At 41.3% G+C, this 22,370-nt stretch overlaps 1 protein-coding gene across 3 annotated transcripts in view; it reads right to left on the minus strand.

Annotated features, from left to right (window-relative positions):
* Positions 1-22,370, minus strand: part of fras1 (Fraser extracellular matrix complex subunit 1) — a 518,960-nt gene that overhangs the window by 154,486 nt on the left and 342,104 nt on the right. For all 3 annotated transcript variants that reach the window (XM_059988734.1, XM_059988733.1, XM_059988732.1), the window contains 3 exons: positions 13,534-13,696; positions 8,109-8,287; positions 242-364 (listed from right to left, as the gene is read on the minus strand). In XM_059988734.1, coding sequence (XP_059844717.1) covers positions 242-364; positions 8,109-8,287; positions 13,534-13,696 — 465 coding nt within the window. The remainder of the gene's footprint in view (positions 1-241; positions 365-8,108; positions 8,288-13,533; positions 13,697-22,370) is intronic.

Here is a 22,370-nt window from a genome sequence, read left to right on the forward strand (position 1 = left end):
CTGCTTAATTGCTGTTTATTAAACTGGGGATTTGTCAACCTTTTGCCTCTGCAGAGGTGAAAAATTACCCAACAGATTCTGGCGCTGTAGCTCTTGAATTTCCTGAACTCCACTTTCTCCCCATAGATTGTTTCCCACAGTAAATAGGGTTATGCACCTTGTCTTGATGAAAACCTCCTGCAGCAAAGTTTCTAAATTTAACTCAAGCAGACATAGGGGGTAACAACTAAGTAGTTCTTACGGTGATCTGTAGTGGGGTAATAATTCCTGGAGCTAGCTGTGGAGCATCCTTGTTTTCCTGCAAAATTCCAATTTTAAATATATGGCTTTCTTCTCCATTGTAGGACCCGGCATTGTCTGATACCTGCAATTAATAAAAATTAGTGGGTGATTCTTTCAACAAATGATATTGTTCTACATAAAAGGCAGTGGATTCAGCCCAGTACATCACGGGCGAAGCACTCCCAACCACTGAGCACATCTTCATGAAATGCTGTCGTAGGAAAGCAGCATCCATCATCAAAGATCCTCACCACTCAGGCCAGGCTCTTTTCTCACTGCTGCCATCAGGTTAAAGGTACAAGAGCCTCAGAACATGCACCACCAGGTTCAAGAACAGTTACTACCCCTCAACCATTAGGCTCTTGAACAAAAGAAAATAACTTCACTCATCTATTGAGAAGTTCCAACAACCAATGATCTCACTTTCAGGACTCTTTGCCTTGTTGTTTCATAGTATCATTATTTATTGCAATTGATTTATATTTTCATTTGCATAGCTTGTTGTCTTCTGTGCTCTTGCTCTCTTCATTGACCCTGTTTATAGTTACTACTCTATAGATTTGTTGAATATGCCCGCAGAAAAAAGAATCTCATGAATGTATTGACATGTATGCACTCTGATAATAAATATACTTTGAACTTTGTTGTGCTTATATAAAGGGATTGAAATAATATTTGCAAAACGGAATCCAGCTTTGTCTTGTATTTAACCAAAAGAGTATCAATATGTCCCAGATGGTTTCTTTGTGTGTGCTGTGAACAAAGCTGCAAGAATGTGACTGCAATCTTCATTGGTGAGCATCCAAGAATCCAGTCTTAATACCTTGAACAAGGATGAGCGGCTCCTTGCTATGCTCTCCCATCTCTCGAGTATGTTGCCACAAACTCTGGCCTGCTGCAAAGCAAGCTTGCAGTCACATTGCTAGAATGTGGCTGTGATCCATGGCTCACAGCAGAGTGGACTGAAAAGCCATAGTGGCATAAAAATGGATACTGTCTGGAATTCTAATAGATTAAACACTGCCAGTCCAGAACCTACAGGACATTGATGGTGTAGAACAAGTAGATTTTCCAAGAATGGATATTACTCCTATTAATAAATGATCCCTGGTGAATTCAAAGATAGTATGATAATGGGACTCCAGTGAGTATAAAGTCAGTGCAGTAATAAGGCCATTGTGGATTTAAAGAGAGTGAAGGAACAGGACTCTGGTGAGTTGAAAAGACATGTGGGAAACAGGACCAGATGATCCAATGGCAAAACACTAGAATTTCAAGAAAATTAGACAAGAGATAATTGAAATTCTTACATAGTAAATGAATGAATGAGTTTATATAGTGCCTATGATGTCATCAAGACAATGTTGCTTTGTACTCACAAGTTGCATTCAATATGTTTAATGGAACATATTTCGATGTTTCCAACTTTTGGCCCAGTAACCTACACAAGTGGATGCAGATAAGGGAAGGATGATGGGCAGATGAAACTAGGTTGGGGAAGGGATCAGAAAAGTGAGGCAAGGTAGAAGAAGAGGGAGACCTTGGGTGGTGGACTGGTGGGAGCAGGAAAGGAACATGAGAGTATGAAATTCCCTTTTCCCTTACCTGTTTCCATTATCACCTACTAGCCTCTAACACTCCTCCCCACATACCTGACTTCATTTGTCCACCACTCCACCTCCCTTCTCATCTGGTTTCATCAATCACTTGTCAGCCCCTGTCTCACCCTTCCCTTTCACTTCTATATATTGGCTATTTCTCCACTACATTCACAATCCTGATGAAACACTGACCATCCCTTTCCCTCTTTTGCTTCAGAGGTGTAGTATTTGTACAGTTTAAAACCATTTCCGCATATCAAAATAGTTTCACAGAATCAAATACCAATAATCGATCACAACAGGGCATGAGATTCTGTAAGACAAGGCATCATCCCAAAGCATTATCACTTCAGTCACAAAGATACAAGTAACCCCTTTAAATCACCTGTAATAGTTTTGGCATTTGGTTGCCAAATTAAATTTGGTGTGAATATCACTTGCAACAAAATAAAATCCCGTTCTAAAGCCTGTTCTAAAAATAAAGGTTCTTCAGATAAATCATTTATCAGAGAGTTAGATGCTTTCAGATTGGCAATCCTGTACTCTCCATCACGGCCCAAACAGCTGAAATCATCATACTTGACTGTAAATAATCTCAGGAACTCAAGTGGAGTATCTGCTCCAAAGTATGAATGGCTTCCATAAAATCATAGAGTCATAGAAAAGTACAACACAAAACAGGCCCTTCGGCCCATCTAGTTTATGCTGAACCAAGCCTACTGCCAATATCTTATACAGCTTGAACATAACATCCTATCAATCACTTACCAAGGAGATCAGATTGCAGGATCACTTCATGTCAAATAACAAAATTACTGCATACTCCAAGAACCGAGCCAAATGGTTCTCCAATTCACTTTCAATTAAATTAAGTTGGGTAGTTTACATTTTACTTACTTTATTTTTATTTTTTATTTTATTGAGATACAGCACAGAATAGGACCTTCCAGCCATTGAGCCTCGCTGCCCAGCAACCCCAGTAATCCCAGCCTAATCCTGGGGCAATTTACAATGATCAACTAAATTCCAACCAGTACGTTTTTGGACTGTGGAAGGAAACCAGAGAACCCGGAGGAAACCCACGCAGTAACGGGGAGATCATACAAACTCCTTACAGGAAGCAGCAAGAATTGAACCTGGATCACCTGCACTGTAAAGCTTTGTGCTAACCATTACACTACCATGCCAAGATTTAGGGCTAGAAATTGCTTTAATATGTTTTAATGGTATTAAAACAGAATTATAGCTCACATTACTGCTCACACAGAGATAGAAACCTTCATTGGCAAAGTTCACATAACTGTACTATTATGTTTCCCTATATAATGGAGAACTCAGATACAGCAGGCTGACCACTGTAAGTTCTCACAACTTCCCTCAGGCAGCTCTTAAAGAGGCATACAACAACCAGACTTGCAGCTGCTGTTGAATGATAGGAGGGGAGTGAGGGAGCTCCCCCAGCAATCTGGACAGGTTGGTGAAGAACAGCATCCCCAGGAGGCACATTCTTCATTCACAAAGACTCTTCATGAAGACTACTATACAACTTGCCCCTAACTCCGAGTGGAGCCAGTTTTTTTTTGTTTTCTTGTTTTTATGAGGCTGAGTTGCTAGCACAATGCTCAACCCTACACAGATGGAAAGTGTGCAAGGGAGTCGGCTGGATTCGAACTTCGCTCCGAAGTCCGGTGCTGATGCCACTACGCCACCAGCCGGAAGATGCTAGAGTCCATTATTAAGGATGAAATAGTGGCATATCTAGATAGCAGTGATAGCATTGGGCCGAGCCAGCATGGATTTACCAAGGGTAAATCATGCTTGACTAATCTGTTGGAGTTTTTCGAGGATGTAACCAGGAAGTTAGACAGGGGAGATCCAGTGGATGTAGTGTACCTCGATTTTCAGAAGGCATTTGATAAGGTCCCACATAGGAGATTGGTGGGTAAAATCAAAGCTCAGGGCATCGGGGTGAAGACATTGACATGGATAGAAAACTGGTTGGCAGATAGAAAGCAAAGGGTAGCGGTGAATGGGTGTTTCTCGGAATGGCAGGTGCTGACTAGTGGGGTGCCACAGGGCTCGGTATTGGGACCACAGCTGTTTACAATTTACGTCAACGATTTGGATGAAGGCATTGAAAATAAAATCAGCAAATTTGCTGATGATACTAAGCTGGGTGGCAGTGTGACATGTGATGAGGATGTTAGGAGAATTTAGGGTGACTTGGATAGGCTGGGTGAGTGAGCAGATACTTGGCAGATGACGTTTTATGTGAATAAGTGCGAGGTTATCCACTTTGGGAGTAAGAACAGGAAGGCAGATTATTATCTGAACGGTGTAGAGTTAGGTAAGGGAGAAATACAAAGAGATCTAGGAGTCCTTGTTCATAAGTCACTGAAGGTGAATGAGCAAGTGCAACAGGCAGTGGAGAAGGCTAATAGAATGTTGGCCTTTATTACAAAGGGAATTGAGTACAAGAGCAAGGAAATCCTCTTGCATTTGTACAGAGCCCTGGTGAGACCACACCTGGAGTACTGTGTACAGTTTTGGTCTCCAGGGTTAAGGAAGGACATCCTGGCTGTGGAGGAAATGCAGCGTAGATTCACGAGGTTAATTCCTGGGATGTCTGGACTGTCTTACGCAGAGAGGTTATAGAGACTGGACTTGTACACGCTGGAATTAAGGAGATTGAGAGGGGATCTGATTGAAACATACAAGATTATTAAGGGATTGGACAAGATAGAGGCAGGAAATATGTTCCAGATGCTGGTAGAGTCCAGTACCAGAGGGCATGGTTTGAGAATAAGGGGTAGGTCATTTAGGACAGAGTTAAGGAAAAACATCTTCTCCCAGAGAGTTGTGGGGGTCTAGAATGCACTGCCTCGGAAGGTAGTGGAGGCCAATTCTCTGGATGCTTTCAAGAAGGAGCTAGATAGTTATCTTATGGATAGGGGAATCAAGGGATATGGGGACAAGGCAGGGACTGGCTATTGATAGTAGATGATCAGCCGTGATCTCAAAATGGCAGTGCAGGCTCGAAGGGCCGAATTGTCTACTTCTGCACCTATTGTCTATTGAGATAGCTGTGTCCGCTCTTTTGCCACCGTGAATGGAATGAAATGTAGATAAGATCACCTAATCATCCCTCCCTACTTAGACCTTGGGTGGTATTTCAAAGGCAGTAGTGGACAATAAATTTTGAGAAGTGATGAAGAACAGCAACAACAGACAGGCTGAAACATCCTGAAGCCAATGATTGAAGAGTGACCATGACTCTCACCACCATGTAAAGAAATATTCCTGGATGATGTGTGAAACTGCACCTGAGAGAGATGGTGGTTACAGAACTCCATACTGACAAGTTTTGACTTACACTTATTTAATGATTTTAGGAGAAATAGTGTCAGGAAAATCAGAATGTACCAGGGAACTTCTGGTTTGCTGGCCTATGAGATTGAAAATTCTGCCATGGATGAGTTTTGCAAATTGCTCTGTTTATAGTGTAACATTAATAGCAAACAATCATACTAAAAAAAATCAGGAGTCAAGTATTCCAGCAAACACCAAGACGCCTTAAAATGTGTGCAAAGTTACTGTACTCTGTGTTTAGGTAATTTGAATTGTGTAGCACATTTTTTTGCAGTAATTTATAGCTCGTATTATTGTTGCTTGTTTAATAACATGTAACAATAGGTAAACATACCTACTTTCAGGAATAACTTTATTTAATTTGATTTATTGAGATATAGCATGGAATAGGCTCTTCCAGCCCTTCAAGCTGCACTGGCCAGCAATCCCCAATTTAATCCTAGCCTAATCACAGGACAATTTACAATTTACAATCTACCAACTGGTACATCTGTGGACCGTGGGAGGAAACTGGAGCACCTGGAAGAATCACGTGTGGTCATGAGGAGAACGTACACATACACTCCACTCATCTATTACCTCATCTGTGAAGATTTTTTTAAAACTTACCACACCATAGATCAATTAATTTCCAGCATCATACTCATATAAAATTCTTATACTTCCAGTCTTCAGTTTAGCCAATAGGTTTATCCATCATCTCTGGTCAGCAACACAAATTTGAACCATTTAGATGTACAACATGTGTCTTTTCAAAAATTTATTCTCAAACAAATTTGCAATAAAATGATTGAGTATAATGAGAACCATCATCAGTGGCACCAAATGAGGAATACCAGAAGCAGATTTCTTGATTGCTGAGAAACTGCAGACAACACAAGTGAACCTGAGTCCCACAACTTTAAACTCCCACACTGACCTACAAGTCCCAACAAAACCTTATCTTCTGTCTGGGGATATTACACCCTTCCGGCCTCAATATCCCATTCTCCAACATTTGGTAGCTCATTCTTTCTTTCTATTTGCATCAGAACTAACCATTTCTGCATGTTTTAATTTTGGCTCAATTTTTCTTTCACTACTGTACAGCTTACTCGACTGTGTAGCCTCATTATTAATAGTGCATCACACAGACTATAAAGAATTATATGCTTTTAACTACACTAACTGCTATGTTGCTTCAGAGATGTTCTCTTAGATCTATCCATTCCCGTGCAACTGCAAACTTACACTTTTTCTGTCTTTCCAGATCTGATGAATGATCGTGGACCTGAAATGTTAACTGTTTGTTTATTTTCTCAATTGCTGCCTGTTCTGCTGTGCATTTCCAGGATTTTCTGGGGTTTTATTTCCAGTACATGCAGCTTTTTGATATTACAAGCATGACCATATTTAGGTCCCAATTTGGCCTCTATAACGTAGCATATTGTGTTAATACATTACTGGTTATCTAGTTTGATTTGTAGATAATGGTTTTGCTAAACTGGCTTCTGGGTTCTCAAGAATAACACAGATTTGGTTTATAACTGAACTCAGCAGCCTGAGAAAGAAGCTGATTGGGTGGATAGTCATGGGTAACATGTACCGAAGATTCAACACTTATAGCCGTCCTTCTTCCCACTAATTAATAAATTAAATGATTTTATCCAAGTAACTTGCATTGTGCCAACCACAAAAATGTAGCCATAAAAGAAGGGAAAGGACCATTAAAAAAACATTCCTGGATAATTTTCTAACGTTCTCTGTAGTTTCATGGTCTATATGAACAGTTTTATTGCATGCTGATGACTATGTGGTGAGCCTGAGACTGTTTAAGTACAATGAAACCCATAATTAAATGAAAGACTAAGCTCATAAAAAACTGATTCTGAATTCTACAGAAAAGCTGCCAAAAAATAAATTTTAGAAGTAGTTGTGAAGTATTGCTCAACTTGCCCTGGTTAGTCTTACAAACAAACAACCAGAGATACACTCAGAGGCCACTTTATTAGGTACATCCGAGCACCTGCTCATTCATGCAAATATCAAATTAGCCAATCATGTGGCAGCAACTCAATGCATAAAAACATGCAGACATGGTCAATTGCCGCATTCAGAAGCCAGCACAACTCTGACAGGTTTACCTACGCTTGGTCTGCCAGAGAAAGCAGGATCTCCCAGTGGCCACACATTTTAATTCCACATCTCATTCCCATTCTGATATGTCTATCCATGGCCTCTTCTACTGTCAAGGTGAAGCCACACTCAGGTTGGAGGAATAACACCTTATATTCCGTCTGGGTAGCCTCCAACCTGATGGCATAAACATTGATTTCTCTAACTTCTGCTAATGCCCCTCCCCCCCCCCCCGTCTTATCCCTTATTTATTTATTATTCCCCCCCCCCTTTTTTTCTCTCTCTGCCCCTCTCACAATCACTCCATGCCTGTTCTCCATCTCCCTCTGGTGCTTCCCCCCCACCTTTCTTTCTCCCTAGGCCTCCCGTCCCATGATCCTTTCCCTTCTCCAGCTCTGTATCCCTTTTGCCAATCAACTTTCCAGCTCCTCCCTCTCCTGTCTTCTCCTATCATTTTGGATCTCCCCCTCCCCTCCCACTTTCAAATCTCTTCCTATCTTTTCCTTCAGTTAGTCCTGACAAAGGGTCTCAGCCCAAAACGTCAACTGTGCTTCTTCCTATAGATGCTGCCTGGCCTGCTGCGTTCCACCAGCATTTTGTGTGTGTTGTCTGACAGGTTTAAACTAGTTTTCCAAACCAGACCTAGTAAATTTACACTGGTGTCAGCACTAGTTATGTGAGACAGTTATAAAAGTTTACAAATAACTAGAGGAACTTAATTCCAAAATTCTATGACAGTACCTGAAAAATGAATGAATCTTCCGTAGAGGCAACTCCTGAATGTTGATACCACACCATGCCATCATTGAGATCCTGCTGTGTAAATGAGCTTGTAACAGTAGCCGTTTTCACATCAGGCAGCCTTTGCCAACCATCTGCTGGACTGTCCGCTGGCATCGGCAACATAAGGACTATATCACCTATTGAGAGTTGAAGTTAGTAATACAGCAGGAAGTCAAGATAAAATATTCTGATGCTACTGAGAGAGTCAAATCAGGCAACAAATTCAAAATTGTATGTGGTTAAAGGATCAAATTCGAATGGTTTAAAAACTTCAAGATGCTGGGCATAAACTTGTAACTTCTAAAAAAAAAGTCCCCTCCTCCAGGAAGTGAAATATGGCTACCGAGCCAGCTGGAAACAAAGAGGCCGGTATGAAATCAAAGCCAACCATTTTTTCTTCAAATTGGCATCTATATAACAATGAAACCGTAGAATTTATACGAGACAAATTACAGATGCCTCTAAATTACATCATAATCGCACTCATCTTCCAACACTGCAACAGACAGGCTGATAGATGGTTAAGGGAATATATACAACAGTGGACAGTCAAAGAATACAGGATTAGAAAAACATGGTGCTCAAGATGAGAGTCTTTCCCCGATTAATAGATTAATCGATCAGAAGTTGCAAACCGTTAAGTAAGAGATGCATTAAAGGTCAAAGGAAAAGTTACAAACAAGCTTCAGTCAGATCAAAGAGTAAAAAATGCAAATACTTAAGGTCTAAAATAAAAACAGAATATGTTGCAAGTAGTCAGCAGATCAGTCATTACCTAAAAAGAGAAACATTTCATGATTCAGGTCGATGACCATTTATCAGAAATGAAATGTTAACTCTGTTTTTCTCTCTCCACTGATGCTGCCTGACCTGCATTTCCAGGAGCTGCCTTTTTCACTTCAGCTTCAGTTAGATGATGCAAGATGGTCTGGCTTTACTTTTAAAGGAATGTTAAAGAACTAGAGCAGTGGTTCCCAAACTTTTCTAAGTTACCGTCTCATTGGCTCATCCCCAGCACCTCCCCTCTCCCTTTCTGACCATTACGTCAAAAAAAAAACTTTGAGTTAAAAGAAAATCAGAACTGCGTGCTGCTCTCCTTGTGTGTGAAGTAGGAAGTACTCAATTCAGCAGAAAGCCAAGCTCCACTCAACTGATCATGGAAGTGAGCATCCAGCACGCAGGCTCCTGGGCAGCACACAGACATAGTAAATCTGAGAACAGCCCAGAAAAATACCAGAAGCACTCAATGCAGCAGGTGATTCAGTCACACATTCATAAGAAATTAGGTATCTATGAAGCAAGACTTACATGTAAAATATCCAAAAATTCATCACTAAATGGGGAAAAAAATAAGTTTAAAATATGCAAATTAATTAAATTACCAAGATTGCTTGAACAAAATCCCAATAATTGGGAATAAACTTTTCTGTAACATTAACACAAAATACTGTGCTCCTTTATGAACTGAAACCACACTGACAATGATTTATGATGGTGTGAACAAAGGAAAGACAATGCAGGATTGTATAAATGTGCTTCGCTCTGAATGAAAGACACCGCCAAAACAAAACAGCTGCTCTCTTCATGTCCAACTGACTTTCAAATTTAAAGGCGGCAGTGCCTTCAGAGTTAAAGCTGGCACCACTACGTTTCAAAGTAAACGCCTGAACACTCCTCACCTAAATGTGTCACAAACAGTTAACAAAACAGGTTACAAAGTTCAGTCTTACTTTGCAGACACAGGCCTGAAAAACTTCTTGCCTGACATTGCTTTGCCTTGCTCTACTTTGCGAACTCTCCCGCCTTCACTTGGAAAGGAGCATATTACTAATGCCATGGGCCAGTCGGTTTGGGCTACACTGTTGTCCTTCAGAAGTACAACACTACATTCTTCAAGGTTAGAGCGTTATTCTTGCTATTTGAGGCAAACTTGCAGTGCCTGCAGATATTCTTATTTCTATCACCTCGAGAATTGATCACCTAAATACCGCATGACACCATTGCTGATTACAGAGATCCTTTTCTGTAAAGTTTCCTGTTGGAAGTGATGCACCGTATTTCTGTGTGAGAAGCATCGTAGAAGGAAGAATCAAAAGTGAGTACATGCCTGCAGAGACTGGAACAAATAGCCTCGGTTGATCTTTGCTGGTACTTCTGCCATGAGAGTACACAGAACCTCAAAACTCAAGCTGAAGACCCTGTAAGAGTCAGAATCGAGTCCAAGATTCTTCTCAACACTCCAGTCATGTGCTCCCACGTGCCACCCATATGTGACGAGTGTGATGGATTGAAGTCCCAAGTGCAGCCTTGGTTGTTGATAATTCTCTGCACCTTAGAGTCCTTCACTGCATTTCACACAGCTGCTGGGTTGCTGGGAACCACACACTCTACACAACACACTGTACTGACAGTCCCTCCATTCACCGCTATCAGATCACACTCTTCTTCATGCCATTTACCTCTTGATAGTTGCTCAGGTATCTTTTCAAGTCTCCATTTGTCTTCGGAGATTTTTCACCATACCCTGGATTTGCCCTGTGCTTTTGCCTAGCAACTGGGCCTCGGGTAGAGAAAGTACATTTAGATCATATTTTCTCTGCCCAAGTCCAGTGTCAGTCACATCTACCTCATGAGATGGGTTGTTCTGGGAGTACTGTTGATACACGCTTCGTAAGAGACCCTATTGAGGCTATGGCAGGGGTTTACCTTTCCTTTCAGGTTAACATGGTTTGTGCAAGATCTGAATAGTGAAGGCCACCCATTTTCCAGAAAGATGGTTTAAAAGGTGTGAACAGTGAATGTTCCTTAAACACATATCACCAACAAGGACCCAGTCTAGGTTCAGCTTCTGTGCGAAGGCTGCATTACCAGGATTGTTGATATACTTCCTGACGTTGTGTGCTGTGAGGATATCTCTCCCAAGAAGGCTGCATTACCAGGATTGTTGATATACTTCCTGACGTTGTGTGCTGTGAGGATATCTCTCCCAAGCACAAGTAGGATTGGGACTTTTTCATCTAGAGGTGGGTTCTGCTCAGCAAGACACTTGAAGTTGGTGTGATAGAGAGCAACCTCAAGAATTGGTATTTCTTTGCAAATGTCTGGAATGTCATTACACATAGTAAGCATTAGAAGTGCAAGAGTAATGCTACCATTCCATGCTTCAATCTGATAACCTGTGCTCTTCTACCTGATCTCTCCACTACACCAGCACGGGTCTTCAAGATGTTCAATGATAAACTGCCATGGATGCCAAAAAGATCAAAGACCTCTGACCAGGTTAAGGATCTGTTGCTCTGGTCATTGAGCATAACGCACATCTTGAAAGCATCATCTTGTTGCCCTTCAGCTAAGAAATCTTGGAACAGGATTTAGTGGCTAGACTGCTGTTACAAACATCTGTGCATAAGGAGTTCACAGGCAGCAAAGTTTCTTCCTCTTCTTCTCTACCATGCTCTGAATGCATTCTGAAGCTTCGGGTGACCATGCTGGAGGATTAGATTGTACAGGCTGTAACATGACTCACGTCATTGCATTCATCAGACTTTAATGTGGCCTTGCAGTTATCTGCAGATGTGTCGACGAACAACACATCTGAAGCAACAACCTCCTGGTGACCTCCCGTCATTGATAGTGCCCCATCTGCAAAGACGTTGGTGAAAAGAATATCTTTCACGTTGAAAAATTGCTCAACAACCCAAAATATTGACACCCCCTTTGTATGTCTTGTTATCTGCAAATAACAAATCTTTTATGAAGGGAACATAACCAAGAAGCAAAGATTCGTTGCCTGGCAGAATTGACTCATTCGACTACAGAGCAAATTTTGTTGTCCTAAGTATGTTGCACAATACATCGTGCACATTCTCAAACATTTTATCTATTTGTCTTTGAATGGAGCTGTCAGTGAGTGGAATTGGTTTAATTATTTGCGATCAAAATCATACTCAGAACCTCCCTTACTGCTGGCAAAATCAGCTTTTCTCCAATTGTATGGGGCTTTCCAGATTTAGCAATGAGCAATTAAATGTATGAAGCATGCAAGCCATCACTGTTTTGTTGTGAAGTGCTGGCAAATGTGTTTTTAAGTGTTTTCTCTTTCTGAAAGATTTCAAGAAGCGACTGCAAACACGCCATATTCTTGTTCTCTTCAAGAGTTCAAGGAACCTGGATGGTTTCATTGCTGCATTTGGAAAGACTTTTTCCACACAACAGGCACATTTGGCTGCTGTTGGGTGCTTGGCTCTTGTATAAATCCGTATTTCACATTCTCTATTCTTTACTGTCTATACATCCTTTTTGTTTGGTCTGCTTCTGCCCTTTCCTTAATGGATTAATCACCATGGACAATTACCTATTGTTTAAGTCTAACCTCAAGCACTGCAATCAATAAAGGAGGAAGTTATGACATCATCATAGCTCAGGCAAAATCTGATTCTCTGCCTGAAGGTTCATAAAGTGGGGCAGCAATATCTTGGTTGGGCTATGGGTAAAAAATTGGTCAAGACCATTCAAAAGGGCAGATTCTGCACTTTAACCATTGAATTCCATACCCAAATCCACAGGAATTGCATCAGAGTATGGGATTCATACTAGCTAACACTGTACCATTGTGAACGGCAATAACATGTGGGCTGGACCCGGTAATAACACGATTTCATCTGTCCAGAGTTCTCATGGTATGCCAAATACAAAGGTGTCACATTGCTTTTCAACAACTATAATGTGTTTCAAACAAGATCTAAGAGAACAGTGGGTTACCAAGAGAAGAGGTGATTACATGATCATTAGAATCAATCATGAGGCATTAAGGATCAAACTCTTAAAAATGATTCAATTCTGGAATTAAGCCTGTAATCCCTCAGCTGCCCCCCCAACTGCCCTCTTCCTTTATCGTTGTCACCCTCTCAGAAACTCCCTCTGCCCCTGGGGGCAATATCACTCACTTTGGGAACCACTGAACTAGAGGGCTATTAGAAAGTATGCAAAAGAACCAAGGTCTTCAAAATAATGAGGTTGCGGCGATGAGGTAAATAAAGAAATACAGAATCTACTGGTTGGAGGATCATTATCTAGGGATGCCATAATAACTATTAGAAGCAGGACCAATTTTGTTTCTTATTAGGGAAGCAGGAAGGTGGGATAAAAGAAAATTAATAGTTTGCAAGCAAGCTTTTCCATTCAACTAACGAGAATGCAGAGACAGTTTTGTAAATCTTTCATGACACTAATCAACACATTCCAAAAAGAGTTGACCTCAGAATATTGAGTTAACCTGTTAATTGTCCATTGAATTCAAGACTCAGGTTACAATGCTCAACACAAGAGAAGAAGGGTCAAATACAGGCACTTGAACACATTCACACAACAAGCTATTAAATACCATATTTAGGGCTTTCCTTTGCATCTACGAGATTGAAGATGATTTCTGAATCATTGGCATCTTGGTCTTCTGCCTTCAGTAGTCTGTTCGTGATCTTTAGTAACCCGCCTTCAGGGACCCATCCTGGCAAGTTATTCAGGAGTTGTAGTCCTTTGCCATTCTCCTAGAAAGTAAATTAAATTAGTTAAATTACAACACATCCAATCCGAGTGGTACACAAGGTAAATATACTCTTGGGTTCAATAAATAATAATAATTGTCATTCTTCAGTTGCAGGAGTCCAATACAAAATAAGTTTGAATAGACAAATCAGTTTAATACATTTGGCATCAAGCTGGAAGTTCAAAACAAAAGATAATCATTCAGCCCACTATATTTTTGCTATAGCATCCTATCTCACTGCTTGACCCCACAACTCTGTTCCTTCCTCTGTTTAAAAATATTATCTGAGTTGTGTTCTACAAAGTATTTAATACCCAACCTCCATTCTCCCTCTGCTCCCCTCTCCACCCCACAACCCAATAAGCAGGGCATTCCCTCCATTCTATTTAATCACTCTCTGTGTTGATTTTAAATTGGTACACAGATTCTTGATCACGAGGAATATTTTGGTAGTATCACTTCTGTAGCAGCCTGTGAGGCTTTCCTCAATAAATGTTAGCTCAATGTGTTGCACCATGCCAAACATAAAATTGTATTTCAACATCAAAAGCTGGAAATCCATCAGGGGAAAAGCCGATGAGGTGTACAGTACTTTGCTGTTGCTCATTAACAAATTACTTAACAGATTCAATCTTTAGAACACTGTCTAGTCATTAACAGTACTCAGCACAACACTGCTAAGATAAATAATGAACAACTATTCACACACTTCACAACAGTTACAAAGTAAGTTTTCAAAATCACAAGGCTGTCCTACACAAATTCTGAATTAAATAGTTAGTTAAGAATCAACCTCATTTGTTGATCAGAACAGAGAAGGTAGATGATAATCACCTGTCTCAATCATGAGTCAGAGTCTATCATCACTAAGACAGAAAGACTTTTACCACACCAAGCAGTTTCAGAACAGTTGCTGAGAATAGTTTATTTTCATTTCCAAAGTTATTTAATTATTTCCCAGCTGCTGCTGTCGGAATTCAAACTCATGTTTCTCCATCAATGATCCTGACTTCTGACTACAAATTCATTAACTTAACTACTACCTACCGCACCCTTGGCTAACAATCCAAGCAATCATTTTGATTCCTTTGTAAACTGTTCCAAGCTCAGAGCAAATATATCTCATGAGGCAAATGAAATGCAATTTATAAAGCACTTGAATCCTTCTTAATGTGCCACAATATCCCACAAAATGACAATCCATTGTCCTTCCTATAAGTACCTGCAGATTGGATAGGGAATAAAGTCCAAAGGGGTCTTGGCAGGATAGATGTGGAGAGGATATTTCCTCTTCTAAGAGACTTTAGAACTAGAGTCACTGCATTAAAATAAGGGATCACTCGTTTAAGAAAGGGATGAGGTAACTTTTTTTTCCTCTGAGGGCCATCAGACATCCAAAGTTCAAAGTCAACTTATTATCAAAGAACATATATACAAACCTGAGATTCCCTTTTTTGTGTGTATACTCTATAAATTCATAATGGAATAACAACCATAATAGAATCAATGAAAGACCACACCAACTGAGCATTCAGTGTGCAAAAGACAACAAACTATGCAAATACAAAAGAAAAGAGAAATAATAATAATAATAATAATAATAAGTAAATAAGCAATAAATATCAAGAGCATGAGATGAAGAGTCCTTGAAAGTGATTCCATGGGTTGTGGGAACATTTCAGTAAAGGGGCAAGTGAACTTGAGTGAAGTAAACTCTGTTGGTTCAAAGAGCCTGATAATTGAGTAGCAATGGTTGATGGTTGAACAGTCCTGAACCTGGTGGTGTGAGTCCTGAGGCTCATGTACCTTCTTCCTGATGGCAGCAGTGATGGGGGTCCCTGCCAATGGATGCTGCTTTCCGATGACATCGCTCCATGTAGCTGTGCTCAATGGTGAGGTGGGTTTTACCCATGATACACTGGGCCATATCCACTACTGTTTGTAGTATTTTCCATTCAAAGGGATTGTTGTTTCCATGCCAGATTGTGATGTGTCCAGTCAATATACTCTTCTGTACACACCTATAGTAGTTTCTCAAAGTTTTGGATGTCATGCCGAATCTTCGCAGGCTCCTAAGGAACAAGAGGCACTGGTTTGCTTTCTTCATAATGTCACTTACACGCTGAGCCCAGACAGGTCCTCTGAAATGGAAACACTGGAGAATTTATAGTTCCTGACCCTCTCCACCTCTGATCCTCCGACAAAGACTGGCTCATGGATTCCTGGTTTCTTCGGCCTTAAGTCAATAATCAGCTCCTTAATCTTGCTGACATTGGGAGTAAGATGCTGTTTTTGTGGTACCACTCAGCCAGATTTTCAATCTGCTTCCTATATGCCACCTATGATTTGGCCCATGACATTAGCATAGTTGAAAATAGCATTGAAGCTGTGCTAAGCCACACCGTCATAAAGCCAGTAGAGCAAGGGGGCTAAGCCCACAATCTTGTGATGCACCTGTGCTGATGGAGATTGTGGAGGAGATGGTGTTGCCAATCTGAACTGATTGGGGTCTGCAAGTAAGGAAATTGAGGATCCAAATGCACAAAGAGTTATTGGGGCCAAGATCTTGTAGCTTATTGATTTTGAGGGGCTGATATTATTGATTGCTGAGCAATGCATAGATTATTAAATACTGTAAAAATATTGTAGAAATGTAGTATTTAGGACAGTTATCTTCAGGAAAAATAGTTATTAAATTTAATGATGGTTATTGCCACACACATCCTTATTCTTGGTGTTGTTTTCTTTGTTTATGCATTCATTTCAAGAGGAATAGTGTATAAGAGTAAGGAGTTGTTGATGAGGCTCTATGGGGCACTGGTGAGACCCCATTTGGAATACTGTGTGCAGTTTTGGGCCCCCTATCTTGGAAAGGATGTGCTGATGTTGGAGAAAGTTCAGAGAAGATTCACGAGGATGATTCCTGGAATGCAGGGACTAACATATGAGGAGCGTTTGTCGGCTCTTGGATTGTATTCATTAGAGTATAGAAGAATGAGAGGGGATCTCATAGAAACATTTCCAATGTTGAAAGGGTTGGACAGAGTAGATGTGGAAAGGCTGTTTCCCTTGGTAGGTGAGTACAGGACAAGAGGTCACAGTCTTAGAATTAGAGGGTACCCATTTAAAACAGAGATGAGGAGAAATTTTTTTAGCCAGAGGGTCACGGATTTATGGAATACGTTGCCACATATAGCTGTGGAGGCCCAATCATTGAGGGTTTTTAAGGAGGAGACTGACAGGTATTTAATTAGTCAGGGTATCAAGGGATATGAGAAAAAAGCCGGAAATTGGAACTAGACAGAATAGTTTAGCTCATGGTGGAGTGGCGGAGCAGACTTGATGGGCCAAATGGCCTATTTCTGCTCCTTTGCCTTGTGATCTTGCGAACACCTAGGAAACGTAAGAAAGGGTGCAAGCAGCTATGTGTGAATCATTCAAAAATTGTTGACTCTCAGACTTATACAACTAGGCACTTAATGGGCTGGGTCAGTGATTGCTGATCAAAGGTTCTGGTACACTCTCATTTTGGGAGAAAAGGGGAGTGTTACACTTGCTTAATTCACTCACTCTAAAGGCCCCTGAGGAAGCTGAGGAAGAACCGGGAGTCCATAATCTGTGCGGATTGGTGATAACCTCCTTCCCGATGATGATCAACACTGGCGCACCTCAGGGGTGTGAGCTTAGCTCACTGCTCTACTCTCTATATACCCATGACTGTGTGGCTTCTATAAATCATCTATACCATCTATAAATCTGCTGATGATACAACCATTGTTGATAGAATCTCAAGCGGTAATGAGAGGGCATACAGGAGTGAGATATGCCAACTAACGGAGTGGTACCGCAGTAACAACCTGGCACTTCTGAATTAACCCAGAGAGAAGGCAAGCTCCTTAATTCCTAAATATTTCTAATGCACCAACAGCATGTTGATCGGTCCATCTAAGGAATTATGGGTCGTTACTTCTGGATAGAAGAGCTCCCAGTATGTGCTTCAGTGTAGACTATGCACTTCCACCACATTCCCTCAATTAGAACAGAAACGAGACTTCATGGAGCATGTTATTTTTGTGTTGTTTTCTAAAACAAATGAACATTGATGACCATGTGTGAATTGCTCAAATATTGTGCCTTTCCTTGTAGAGAAAACAAAAAAGAAAAGCAGTAACGCTTAACAGCATGCATATGAGCATAAGACATACAAGTTCAGGCCAATGAATCTCACCTGCCATCCCAGTATGGTTGACTTATTATCCCTCTTAAACCCATTCTTCTGCCTTCCCCCTGTAACTTTTGACACCCTGACTAATCAAGAAACTGTCACCATCCACAGCAAATGTATTCAATAAACTGGCCTCCACAGCCATCCACAGATTCACCTCTCACTGGTGAAAGAAATAAGTTCTCATCTGTTCTAAATGGACATCCCTCTATTCTGAGGCAGAGCCTTCTGATCCTAGACACCCTCCCCCCCCCCCCCCCCCCCCCGAGGAAACATTTTCTCTGTCCAGGTCTTTTAATGGTCAATACTTTTCAATGAGATCCCTCCTCATTCTCCTAAACTCCAGTGAGTAAAGGCCCACAGCTATCAAATGCTTGGTGTCCCTTAACCCTTTCATTCCAATTATTTTTTTTCTCCTGAACCTCCTCTGGTCACTCTCCCATGCCAGCACATCTCTTCTTAGATATGGGACCCAAAACTGCTCACAATACTCCAAGTGCCACACACAAACCCTCAGGTCTTATATTCTAGTCCTTGAAATGAATGCTAACATTGCATTTGCTTTCCCTACCACCAACTCAACCTGCAAGTTAATCTTTTGGGAATCCTGCACAAGGAGTCCCAAGTCCCTTTACACCTCTGAATTTTGAATGTTCTCCCATTTAGAAAACTGTATACGTTTTTATTCCTTCTACGAGAGTGCATGGCCATACATTTCCTTTTACTATATCCCATTTGCCAATTCTCCCTATCCACGTCCTTCTGCTGACTCAGCACCACCTGTCCCTGCACCTATCTTTGTATCATTTGCAAACTTTGTCACAAAGCCATCAATTCCATCATCCAAATCATTGACATATAATGTAAAAATAAGTTGTCCCAATACTGACCCTAGTCACCAGCAGCCAACCAGAATAGGACCCCTTTATTCCCACTCTTTGCCTCCTGCCAGTCAGCTAATCTTCTATCCATCCTGGTTATCTTTCCTGTAATACCATGGGCTCTTATCTTGTCAAAGGCCTTCTGAAAATCCAAGCAAACAATATTCACTGACTCTCCTTTGTCTATCCTGCCTGTTATATCCTCAAAAAATTCCAACAGATTTTTTCAGTCAAGGTTTCCCCTTAAGGAAACCATGCTGAAATTGGCCTATTTTATCATGTTCCTCCAAGTATCCTGAAACCTCATCCCTAATAATGGATTCCATCACCTTCACAACCATTGAAGGTCAGGCTAACTAACCTGTAATTTCCGTTCTTCTGCCTCCCTTCCTTCTTAAAAGAGTAGAGTGACATTTACAAGTTCCCAATCTCAGAAACCATTCCTGCATCTAGTGATTCTTGAAAGATCATTACTACTGCCCCCACAATCCCTTCAGCTACCTCTTCCAGAACCCGGCTGTGTAGTCTATCTGGTCCATGTGACCTTTCATCTTAAGAACTTCCAAGTTTCCAAGCACCTTCTCCTTAGTAATAACCACCACACTCACCTTTTCCCCCACTACTCTAGAATTCTGGCATATTCATAGTTTCTCCCACAGTGAAGACAGGCAAAATACTTATTAACTTTGTGTGTCATTTATTTATCTACCTCTCCAGTATCATTTTTAGCAGTCCAATAGCCACTCTTGTCTCACTTTTACTCTGTATATATTTGAAGAAACATGTTACAACTTCTTTGATATTATTGGATACATTTTTTGCAGATTTCAACTTTTCTTTCCTAATCATTTATTTTTTGTTGCCCTCCATTGGTTTTTAGAAGCTTCCCAATACTCCAACTTCCCACTACTTTTTACTATAGCATATGCTCACTCATTTGCTTTGATACTGTCTTTGACTTCGCTTCTCAGCCAAGGTTGCCTCATTCTCCCTTTAGAATACTTCTTCATCTTTAAGATGTATCCATCCTGCACCTTCCGAATTGTCCCCAGAAGCTCCAGCCAATCTTGTTCTGTCATCACCCCTGCTAGTTTCCCCTTCCAATTAAGCTTGGCCAACTCCTTTCTCATTCCTAAATCCCTTTACTGAAATACTGATACATCAGACTTCATCTTTCCCTCTCAAACTGCATGGTGAATTGCCTCATATTAGTCCTTTACCTTAAGCTCCCTAATCAACACTGGTTCATTACACAACACCCATTTCAAAATTGCCTTTCTTCTAATGAGCTCACCATAAGCTATTCTAGAAAAGCCATCTCATGTGCTATTCCATTCTGTAAATTCCATCTCTTTGGATCCAGCACCAAACTGATTTTCTCAATCTACCTGCATATTGAAATTCCCCTTGACTATTGTAACATTTCTCCTTTTACATTCCTTTTCTACCTCCCATTTACATTTAGATCCCACATCCTGAGTACTGTTTTGAGTCTTGAATATGACTCATCAGTGTCTTTTTACCCTTACAGTTTCTTAACTTACCTGCAAAGATTCTACATTTTCCAATCCTATGTCACCTCTTTCTAAGGATTTGATTTAACTTTTTACCAACAGAGCCACCCATCCCCCTCTGCCAACCTATCTGTCCTTTTGATACAATATGAATGCTTCGATGTTAAGCTCCCAACATCTTCTTTCAGCCATGACTCAGTGATACCCACAACATCATATCTGCCAATCTAACTACGGTACAAGATCATCTACCTTATTCCATAAACTGCATGCATTCAAATATAACACCTTTAGGCCAGTATTCATTACACTTTTTGATTTTTCCCCATGTTACACTTCAACTCATCCCACCGACTGCAACTTTGCCCTAAAATTTGCCTGTCCTTTCTCACAGTCCCACTACACACTGCATCTACTTGTATACCAACTCCCCCATTCTAAGCTCTATCACTCCAAATTAGTTTAAACCTTTTCCCAACAGCTCTAGTGAACCTGACAGCAAGAATATTGGTTCCCTTCGGACGCAGGTATAACCCATCCTGTTTATACAAGTTGTACCTTCCCCAGAAGTGATCCCAATGATCCGGAAATCTGAAACCCTGCCCCGTGCATGACTCCCTCAGCCACTCATTCTTCTGTCCTCTCATGCTATTCCTGGCCTGACTAGCACATGGCACTGGGAGTAATCCAGAGACTACTACCATGGAGGTGGTGCTCTTCAGCCTCTTTCCTAACTTCCTATACTCACTGCGCAGGACCTCTTCCCCTATTCCACCCATGTCTTTGGTGCCAATGTGCACTACAACCTCCCACTCTTGTCACTCTCCCGCTTGAGAACTTCCTGCAACAAATCTGAGACATTGTGAACCCTAGCACCTGGCAGGTAGCAAACCACCCTACAGTCTATCTCTCTAGTCCATCCCCCTGATTATTAGGCCTATCATTATTGCTCTGCCTCATTTTACCCTACCCTACTTAGGCTCAGTGCCACTTGCCTGGCTGCTGCTGCTGTGTCCAAAGGGGTATACTTGTTGCTGAGAGGAATGGCCACAGAGGAACTCAGCACTGACTGTTTACTCCCATTACATCTCCTTGTAGTTACCCATCTACTATATGAAGCCTTCACTCTGGATGTGACCACCTCAGTGGAAGTCTCATCAATGAGGTTTTCAAATTCCCAGATGGTCCTGAATGCATCCAGCTCCAGTTCCTTGACATCGTCAGTCAGGAGGTGGGTGCACTTCCCAGAGATATAGTCATCAGGGAGAGTGTTAGGTACTCTTCAAACACCCACCTTACAGGAGGCGCATTCCGCTGTCTGAACTACCATCAGGTGCCTGTTTTTGCCTAAAGTCTGTTGAGCCAAAGACTCACTATTCTAACACTGTCCACTCCAACAATGGCTGCTCTGCTTACCTTTTTATTGGGTCCTGCCAAGTGCCAAAGAGATTTTTATGACTGCAATCCTCAAGGTTCTGAAAGGCTCTGAGCTCTATTTAACCCTTGCGCACCACCTCCATGGTAGCAGTTTCTGGATTACTCCCAGTGCCATGTGCTAGTCAGGCCAGGAATAGCATGAAAGGACAAAAGAATGAGTGGTGGAGGGAGTCATGCAGGGGGCAGGGTTTCAGATTTCTGGATCATTGGGATCCCTTCTGGGGAAGGTACAACTTGTACAAACAGGATGGGTTATACCTGCGTCTGAGGGGAAGCCTGGCTTCTGAGTAAATAGATCCTAACGTAAGCTTAACATTGGCACCTTGGTGAGTTTATCATGGGTCTCTCTACAAACCTTCCCACCCACCACAACTCAAAACAAGCCCAAACCCCTTTCTCGAGCTACCCTACTGCCACCAACTTGGAGAGCCAATCTGACCCCTGCCACTCACCCTTATTGACTGAGATACAGCGTGTAGTAGGCTCTTTGAGCCATGCCACACAGCAACACAACAATTTACACCTTAGCCTAATCACGAAACAATTTACAATGACTGACCAACCTACCAATCAGTACATCTTTGGACAGTGGTAGGAAACTAGAGCACCCAGAAGGAA

Source organism: Hypanus sabinus, chromosome 14 (genome assembly GCF_030144855.1).
Source record: "Hypanus sabinus isolate sHypSab1 chromosome 14, sHypSab1.hap1, whole genome shotgun sequence".
NCBI lineage: Eukaryota > Metazoa > Chordata > Chondrichthyes > Myliobatiformes > Dasyatidae > Hypanus > Hypanus sabinus.